This window comes from Maniola hyperantus, chromosome 4, assembly GCF_902806685.2.
Source record: "Maniola hyperantus chromosome 4, iAphHyp1.2, whole genome shotgun sequence".
NCBI classification, from domain to species: Eukaryota; Metazoa; Arthropoda; class Insecta; order Lepidoptera; family Nymphalidae; genus Maniola; species Maniola hyperantus.
Window position 1 is genome coordinate 11,022,821 of NC_048539.1, and position 10,401 is coordinate 11,033,221.

Here is a 10,401-nt window from a genome sequence, read left to right on the forward strand (position 1 = left end):
TTTACGCAAAACTTTCTAAAAACTTCTACTATCAATGTTACCCGTTGCTACTGTAGTTTGCACTGCAGGCAAACTGCTTACTGTTCTGGTCGGTGGTCTTGTGATCTGTGGAAGTTGAAATTGGCTTCTGGGTGACCAGACTTAGCAGGATCCTGCGATTTCAGGAGGAAATGATCCTTCGTATCGTATGACGTTGCGGATTTGTAAAACCTAAGTTAGGTTAGAAAAACTGGCAGTTTTTGAGAAGAAAAAAATAACTATTACATTATGTGGTATTACTACTAACTTGGGCTACTTCTACCATTATCTCAAATTTTTTATTTTTAAATAAACATGTAGGTAACTGCCAAATAAGATTTTTGAGTAATTATCATATTCTGGACTGTCATAATATTATCTAAGTGTAGAAATACCTATTTAATTTTTTTCCATTGGGTTGTTTTTAGGGTTCCGTACCTCAAAAGGAAAAACGGAACCCTCACTTTGATGTCTGTCTGTCTGTCTGTCGATCTGTCAAGAAACCTACAGACAGTGGCCCTACCGCGGTTGTTTGACAGCTACAATGTCACGGTCGCAATCATCTCTGATTGGTTAATGCTCGCTCACTATTGGCCACAATGCATTGTTGCAACAAGAATCGCACAAATTCAGCCAATCAGAACAATTGAGATTGTAATAATGATTGAAGCAGGTTTTAGACAATCGCCCTACAGGGTACCTACTTCCCGTTGACCTAGAATCATGAAATTTGGCAGGTAGGTACTAGGTAGGTCTTATAGCGACATTAGGGGAAAAAATCTAAAACCGTGAATTTGTGGTTAGGTACATCACAAGAAAAAAATTAAAATGTGTTCATGAACAAATAGTGCTATTTTTAACTTTTAAAGTAAAATTACCACACCAAGTGGGGTATCATACGAAAGGGCTTTACTTGTACATTCTAAAACAGATTTTTATTTATTTTTAGGCATATTAGTTTTTGCATGCAAAATGTCGATAAAATACGATTGTAGTACGGAACCCTCCACATCGTAGTGCGCGAGTCTGACTCGCACTTGGCCGTTTTTTTTAGTGGTGTGATCGAAATTGGAAGTGTTTATTTTTAGCATTATTTCAAAACAGTTTAATGGAATCATTAATATTATAATCCTGCAACTGTCCAGCAGTTAGCAGGAATTATCAATTTAAATCTGGTCACCCTGAGTGGCTTGCGTTCCAAGAAGACAGCAGGTAGAGTTTGTTAAAAATTGTGCATATTTAAATGTTTTGTTTTAATCTTTTGTATGAAATAGAAAGCAATCAGCGAGGGATCCAATATAGAATACTACTCATATGTAGGTTTAAGTAAAACGTTCACGATAAAGTGTAAAATGGCAAGCGAAGATGTGATTGAATTGGGCTCCTCCGACGACGAAGCCGAGCCTGCACCAAAGAAGGTATTAACCCAATACTTCCATTTGTGTACGATTTTACTGTTAAATGAGTTATTCGCCAGATATAATTTGTTGAATTTACGATATTAATTGTTTATTTTCAGAAAAAACCAACGCCAAATGCAATAGTGCGTATACCAACCAAGCTACCTGGCGTTACTATAAAATCTACTAAATCTGCCCCATCTTCCACAAATAAAGGATTACTTGCGAAGCCAATCGTTATAAATACGTCTAAATTAAAAGTTAATCCTATAAGCAGAGTAAAACCAAAATCAACTTCCCAAGTTGCAATTAGAGTGCCTATTCAGAATAAGATTGTGAGAAATGATTTAAAAAGTGTTCCAAGTATTAAAAATAAGACATCGGTCAATCCATTAAGTATTGTTCAAAATTTAAGCAAAACTCAAGTAGCTGTGAATAGATTACCTCCAATAATAACAGTAAAGAAAACTATTGAAATACAAGGGCAAAAAATGTTAAATAAATTGCCCTCCAGTATCACTATTAAGCCCATACATAACCCAAATGTTACAATAAAGCCTATACCGAAAGCTGGTGCATCTGGTATCCGTAAAAGGAGAATAGTTGGTCCAAAATTGAAACCGCCAGAAGAAATGATGACTGTTGAAATAGACGATGAGGATACATCGGAATCTGCTAAAGCTAGTCCTCAGTGGTACTTGAGACCTGAGGATCTAAAAAAAAAAGCTGTAAAACAAGATAATAATGATTCAAGTATGGAAGTGAATGAGTTAAGTGTGGAACCTTCTATGGAAGTAAAGAATAATAAAGAACCAGACACAACAAAGTATGTAGAAATCACAATAGAAGATAGTCCTTTGAAGCCTCCTCTACTTTCTAAGCATCCAGACATAGGTAAAGAACTCACAATCACTATTGAGGATAGTCCGGTCAAACCTATAGCTAAAGCTACCAAGGATGTTGAAAGTGATAGTGAAATGAATGAAGTAAATGAAGAGAAACAAAGCAAAAAGAAGCTAGATTATCCAAAAGGATCTAAAAACAGAAAAGAAAACCATGTTGTGGAAATAGAAATAGATCTCAGCGAGCCTAGTACTGTTATTGAAAGTGAAAAGAAAAGTGAACCTGCATCACCTAAACACAAACAAGAAGAAACTGAGAAATCTCCAAAGCAATTTTCTGGTACTGAAAAAGTAAATCATTCCAAAAAAGAAGATGTTAAAAGTGCTGATATTGAACAAGCCAAAGAAATTATTATTGAAGATGATGAATTCCATCCGGCTTACCAGAAGTTTATACAGATGTGCTTCCAACTAGAAGACACAGAAGATATGAAAAAAATTGTGGAAAAAAAGATCAAAGCTTATTACCGGCAATGTCCCAAAGAATATGTGGAATCTGAAGAGTTCATTGATATGGTTTCTAGTAAAATAGTTTCAATGAAGGCTTCGCCTGAGAAAATGTATTTATACATAAAGGATATTGTTGATGAACTAAATTTACAAAGGAAGATGACAAAATCAGTAGCAACACAGGAGGTGGATACAAAGAAAGGTTAGTTTAAACATCTTTTACTATACCAGTATCTGACAGTATTATGAGCCATTATGCATGGTTGACATGGTTGACCCAGCAACTCAGTCGACGGCAACTAGGCTGGGTGACTGACAGCCGAGCAACTGAATTAAGTACCTAGTGTTTCTTGTACAGCCGTGCAGAATAGACTTTGAAGAAATAGCAACAATAACATTCTAATTTTAAATTTAAAAAAAAGGAAAAGATTGAAGAAGCTGAACAGTTTCAGGGTGAGAAGGGTTTTGGCCATAGTCTACCACACTGGCCAAGTGCGGATTGGCAGACTTAACATATCTTTGAGACCATTATGGGGAATTCTCAGGCATGCAGGTTTCCTCTCGATATTTTGCTGCACCTTTAAAGCAAATGATATTTAATTCCGGACCTCCAACTAAGGCAGACATCCTGTGATGAGGATCGTGTGTGTGTGTTTACACTTGGCTATCACAGCTCATACACATGGCGACAGGCGACTTCTATATAAATTACAGATTCTAAAGAGCTTCCGAAACGTTCAAGCACGTAGATTTTTGCCTGAGTCAAGCATTTTGACTGTTTACAAAGTTTGCTTGATGCTTGAGTCAAGTATTTACGTGCTTGATGCGATTTTATATTTTTGCTTGACGCGTTGTTCGGACAGTGTTCGATGTATGAGAAAAGTGCCGTTTGCTTGAGCAAGCCGCTTGACGGGCGCATCAAGGAAAACAAATCTAATGTTTGACATCAAGCTACTTGACCGTGTCTTGGCTAGTTGCCAGGCGACTATTCGACAGTGCCTAGCTGATTCCTGGGACTTCGTCCACATTGAATTAGGGTTTGTAAAGATTCTGTTGGAATTTCTCAAAATCCTCATGTTATAGAAAAAATCAGGTTTTTTTAATATGAAATTTGGGCATTCCTAGTTCTATAAGTACCTACATATTATATGAATAATAAGTATATTGCAAATGCTTATATAATATTATTTTCTAGATTCACACAACGTCAAATATGACGAATCTCGATATGACACTAAAAAACAAAGACAGATTCGGAAATTGGAGAAAACAATAAAGAAACTCCACAGGGCAATACAAAAGCTTGAGGAGCAAGAAGTAGATTTTGATGACGATGAGGATTCAGTTTACTTGCTTACAGAGAGGTAACACATGCTGCATAAATTATTTTTATATGTAGTTTTTGAAGCTGATGTTAACACAGTAGAAACTCGATTATCCGGCCCTCAGTTATACGGATTCGCGATTATCCGGACTACCAACCGAAAACTGTTCGGCCAAGTGCGAGTCAGACTCACGCACCGAGGGTTCCATACTCGGGTATATTTTACGCCATTTTGTACGATAAATCAAAAACTATTATGTATGAAAATAAATAAAAATCTGCTTTAGAATGTACAGGCAAAGCCCTTTCATATGATATCCCACTTGGTATAGTTATCTTACTTTGAAAATTGAAAATACTATTATAGTGAACTACATAACTTGCACAAAACCCGCTTTTCTTCATACATTCTATTATCCGGATCCCTAACGACAACAATTAGTCTGGTTAATTGAGTTTCCACTGTATTACTCTATAGTCTATCAATACATATAATAAAAATATTCCAGATATAAAGACCGAATGGTACGCGTCCATGCGAAGTTCTGCCAACTTACCAATACAAAAATGCCATCAGAGCCTCGTATACACATAGAAGCTAGACCAGGACGGCCGACAGGTCCCGCGAAAAAGTTAGAGAAATGGATTAACAGAAAGGTTCCTGTAGGAACTCCTTTGCCATTTCCTGATTTTCATGATGTCATTCGTTGTGTCCGGGATGCCAATGAAGAGGATAAATTGGGTTGGACTGATATTGATGTAATGGAGGAAGGTACAACAAAATTAATTTATATATTTATTGCTTTAATATCTTAGCACACCAATGTATTCACACGCAATACTCGAAACCGCGTAACGCATATAGTACGCGACAGGTCGATATGACAATTATGAGGCGGTTGGATACCCCACAAACCCGCACATCACCCGCGCTATCCCGTACTGTGCGGGTGTGCGGGGCGTCCCCATCCCGATTGCCATCTCGACCTGTCGCGTACTATATCTATTGCGCACAGGCATAAAAGTAGAATCACTTCGCTACCGCGTGCGTATACTTCGGTATACTAGAGGCGTAAGTCTATATTCATTCTAAATAATTTTAAATACATATCAAAAATTGCGGACCGGCAGGAATCGAACCCGCGTCCGACGCTCTGACCACTAAGCTACGGCTCGCTTGCTGCCAGTGACGAAATTTGTGATATAATATTATGTATGTTCACTCAGTACTGAAGCGACTGTTTATGCCATCTAATAGCGACACTTTTTGCATTTACATATTTCTTGGTCTATTAATTGGTTAGTAGGTGCAGTACCCGGCAGGAAATATTATACATCGACCTTTAGAAAGAGATAGCGGTTTCGTAGAGCGTTGTCTCTGTCGTTGAGACCGACGAAACGTCACATAGGTATAAGTAACAGAGACAACGCTCTAAAAAGCCGAAATCTCATTCTAAAGGTCGATGTAATAAATTAATTAATAAATAAATAACCTTTTACCTATGTACAATATTTCTTGCTGGCTACTGTACTTTGTACTAAAACAATATTACTTATCCCATAGCTCGCGATTTATTTACAAGATGTGGCAAAAAACTTCAAAGACGGCGACAAGAAAATGAATGGCGTATAGCCGCATCGAGAATATCTGCGGAACTAGATCCGGCGGAAAATAGCTTGGATTTAAAAAAGAAGTTAGACGAAAATAAAACAGTAGCAGCTAAGAGAGAAACAGAACTTCTTAATAAGTAAGTTGAAGGATTCAATACGTTAGTATTATTTGAATTGTTTCCAAGTGTACTATTCCCTATTCATGTTTTTTGTTTCCGATTTCAGATATGTTGACAGACAAAATTTGTTGAAACTTGAAGCTGTAGAAATTGGTGATAAAGAAGCTGAAGAATCACCAGTTGAGAGTGAAGAAGAAGAGGATGTCGTAGAAACAGATAACTCGATGGAAGACAAACAAAAGAGAAAGGACAGACTTAAGAGGCTTCTTCACGAAAAGAGTAAAAAAGTGGAAGAGAAAAAAGAAGAAAATGTTGTAAGCAAAGATTCTGATGAAAAAGAAAACAACAACGAAACTAAAGAACAAGAATCTAAAGATATTGAGCAAGAAAAAGCCAATAAAGAAACAATAGAAGACAAATGTAATAATGATGAGATGGTTGTTGAATCAATGCCGGATGAGACTAAAGCTATCAAGGATAAAGAAGCGGACAGTGACAGTGTAAAAGAAAATAAAGAAAATGAAAATAACGATAGTGATACAAACAAAGTTGAGTCTGATATAGATGAGTTACATCTTTTGCAAAAACTACACTCAGAAAATGAGGCCAATACATCCACACTTGAGAGTTCTGATTCCGATACACCAATAGCAATCTCTGACACGCTTGAATCAGACAGTGAACAAGAAAATGGCGCAAAATCATATGATGTTATTAGCATTGAAAACTCCAGCTACTCCGAATCAGAGATGATTATTGACGACTCACCAAAAGCTTATGATCCAAATTCTTTAAACAAACAAAACGTTGAAGATTTAGTTACTGCTAATTTTGAAATTGAGTATTCTTCAACTGGAATTGAAGAAACCAACAAAGAAAAAGCGCTAAAATCGGCTGCAGTAGGAGAGGTTGAAGAAAATATCCTCCTCGCGTCATCTGATGAGGAAATAAAAGATAAGGCTGACAACATAGAAATTGAAAAAATGTGCATAAATTTAAGAGATGACAACATATCCATATCGGAAACTACAGTTGATGGAGAAGCATTTGAACAAGGAAATGTATCTAATGATGAAAATAGCATTCCAGATAATAATAATGCATTAGTGTTAGTTGAAGAGAGTCCTGGTGTTGAAGACAATGACGTCACTGCAGATATGACTAAAGAGAATATCCAAGATGATGACTTTAGTTGTGAAAAAACAATTAAGGGGTGCTCTAGAATGGAAACAGGAAATAATGACGAAGAAGATTCGCCCAAAGATATAGTCGATATAAGAAGTGCATCAGATGTTAACTCAGTAGAGAGTATAGACTTACAAACTGATAATGAAAACAAAGAAGATAGTAGCGATCATACTGAAACAATGGACATAACTGAATCTAATTGCAATGTAAAAAGTGAAGTAATTAAAGACACAGCCAATAGTGATACACAAAACAAAGTCCATTCACTAGAAAAAGAATTAAATGATCAATCCATCACAGCTGACACTAGTAATTGTGACATAAATATGGAAATTTAATATTTAGAAATATGATTAACATGAAATATAAATGAGGGAATGTTCAAGTATTTCGTAACGCAATTTTTGAGGATTTTTGACTCTCCCTCCGCCATGTAACGCACCGTAACGTTTTTCTGTATCCCCCTCCCCTAACGTTACGTAACATCCAAGTTTTTTATATAAATTCACAATTATGTTTATGTTGCAAGAGCGTTACCTGCTTGGGAGAACAAAATAAAAATGACCTAAATACAATACAATTGAGGGACGCGGACGCCCTGTAAAACGAAAAGGGTTGTCAACATAGATTTTAATTCCCTAATTTCTTATTATTTGAAAAAAGATTTAAAAAAACAATGTTACGTAACGCGTTGTTCAAACCTCCCCTCCCGCCCCTGTAACGCATCGTAACGTTTTACAAGCCCCCCCCCCTCCCGCGTTTTTTTTTTTTTTAATACAATATAAGCCATGTTGAATGACTAATATTCCCCTTTCCTGTCCAACTAAGCGTCAAGCTTGTGCTAGGAGTAGGTACGACAATAGTGCAACGGGCGGGGTTTGAACCGTCGACCTTTCGGTTTTCAGTCCACTCCTTTACCCGTTGAGCTATTGAGGCTCAAAATTTAAGAAATTGCGTTACGTAATACTTGAACGCCCCCTAAAGATTCACATGTCTTATGCATTTATTGAGATTCGGGTGTTGCATTGTCATCAATGTCATTAGGCAGCCTGTATGTAAATAGTTACTTAAAAATTAACTTTTTAGGGTTCCGTACCTCAAAAGGAACCCTTATAGGATCACTTTGCTGTCTGTCAGTCTGTCGTGTCTATCAATAAAAGGGTACTTCCCGTTGACCTAGAATCATGAAATTTGGCAAGTAGCTTAGTCTTATAGTACAAGTAAAGGAAAGAATCCGAAAATTAAAATGTGTTCATCAACAAATAATTAGTATTTTTAACTTTCAAAGTCAGATTACTATACCAAGTAGGGTACCATAATATGAAATGGCTTTACCTGTACATTCTAAAACAGATTTTTATTTATTTTTACTTATAGTAGTTTTTAATTTATCGTGCAATATGTCGAAAAAATGCGACTGTAGTACGGAACCCCTTGCAACATACTGTGTTTGTTATTGGTTGTAAATTTCCCAAAAAAACATACAATATATAATGCGTAAAAAATGACTCCTCACGCGCTATTTTAACTTTATTTGTCAAATTTCATGTCCAAAGTACGATTTTAGTCCTTATTTTAAAGCCGTACCTTATTTTTGACGTGACAGTTGATCCATAGAATTAAAATGGCGCGTGAGGAGTTTTTTTTTACGGACTATACTGTAATTCGATTTATTTCAACACACATGGCGTGGTTTGCAGGAGGGGTGTTGCAAGTGTGTTTTTACCATAATGTGCAAGTACTGGAAAGTAAATATGTTGCTCTACAATAGTCTAGGAAGAGTCTAAGGGTGAGATCTATAGAGCGCACTCTGACTTAGCTTAGACTTAAGACAGAGTTAAAACGAGACAGAGCTATCTCTCACATAAATCTGTCTCGTTTTAACTCAATCTTAAGTCTGAGCAAAGTCAAAGTGCGCTCTATAGATCTAAGCCTAACTGTGCACACATAATTTTAGATTAAATTTTATCATTAATTATTATCTGTCGGATTTTGTATTGTATTAAAAATCATCTTTTTATATTCTCATTAGTCATTGCGATGCAAAAAAAAACGATACAATATATTTTGTCCGATTTTTTATTTTTATTTTTATTTGAAAATATATTTGTGAATCGTTTTTCACAATTAAAAATATTTAATTGGCAGTCTTCGGCTTTCCATAGTAGACTATTACAAAATATTTTACCCGCATAAATGTACTATGATTTAATTAATATATTGTGGTATTCGATACCGAACGACGCGCGGCGATTAATCATAATAATTAATTAGTATATAGAAAGACATCACAATTTGCCTTTCTTATGTATCTTAGAAAATTCCGCATTATGTAAATATGTGTAACTTTTTTATTGTATAAGGTGTCCAGTCTTGTATGTATATTAATTATCCATCATCATTATCATCATCAACCGATAGACGTCCACTGCTGGACATAAGGTCTTTTGTAGGGATTTCCACATGCCACGGTCTTGCGCCGCCTGAATCCAGCGGCTCCCTGCGACTCGTCTGATGTCGTTCGTCCACCTAGTGGGGGGTCTTCCAACGCTACACCTTTCGATGCGAGATCGCCATTCCAGCTCCTTGGGGCCCCAACGTCTATCGGTTTTCCGAACTATGTGCCCTGCCCATTGCCACTTAAGCTTCACAGCCCATATTTAACCGTAGCAGTATAGTATTAACCAGTTCTGTTATGTGTAGTCGTCATCGTTCAGTTGGCACATTTCACGACAGTTAGGCAACCTCTAACAACACGTCACGGCGTGTTCACACGGCTTCGACGTCACTGTCAGGCGTCAAATGTTAGTACATTTGACGCAGGTAGCCCTAAAGTAGCCATATTTTTCTTTAATTTCACGTCAATACCCATATTATTTTATTTTTTATTTTATAAATGCGAAAGTGTGGTGTTGGTTTGTCCTTCAATCACAGAGCAACGGATCAGCGTGATTTTTTGCATGGATATGTTAAGGATCTGGAAAATGACATAGGCTACTTTTTTACACCGGAAAATGAAAGAGTTCCCATGGGACTTTAAAAACCTAAATCCACGCGGCCGAAGTCGCGGGCATCAGCTAGTAGCTTAATAAGGAAACGGATTAGGCTACCTTTTATCTCGGAAAATCAAAGAGTGCCCTCGTGATTTTTAAAGAACCAAAATCCAGACGGACGAAGTCGCGGGCATCATCTAACAAATAAATCAAACTTTTGTCCTAAAATGTTCTTAAAAGTATCTACTACTAAGATATAGGACCAAAAATTGTTGGTGTATTCACATTATACTGGTGGATAGGACACATAATTTCGTTCCTAATATGCATTATACATAATATAAGTCCCGCAAATTGCTAATGCGCGTGGCCGCCATTTTAGTGACGTTGCAACTA

At 36.7% G+C, this 10,401-nt stretch overlaps 1 protein-coding gene across 2 annotated transcripts; it reads left to right on the plus strand.

Moving 5' to 3' along the window:
* Positions 1 to 1,204: 1,204 nt before the first annotated feature.
* Positions 1,205 to 10,082, plus strand: Daxx (Daxx-like protein). Of its 2 annotated transcripts, XM_069498411.1 has the most exons (8): positions 1,205 to 1,436; positions 1,538 to 2,972; positions 3,966 to 4,134; positions 4,604 to 4,866; positions 5,659 to 5,842; positions 5,931 to 7,770; positions 7,961 to 8,801; positions 8,938 to 10,082. In XM_069498411.1, exons 1-6 carry the CDS (start codon positions 1,371 to 1,373, stop codon positions 7,348 to 7,350), a joined length of 3,537 nt encoding a protein of 1,178 aa, XP_069354512.1. In that variant the 5' UTR covers positions 1,205 to 1,370; the 3' UTR covers positions 7,351 to 7,770; positions 7,961 to 8,801; positions 8,938 to 10,082. The 2 variants fall into 2 exon arrangements, with proteins under 2 accessions (XP_069354512.1, XP_034840829.1); XM_034984938.2 differs by having other exon boundaries at positions 5,931 to 8,801.
* The last annotated feature ends 319 nt before the right edge of the window (positions 10,083 to 10,401 follow it).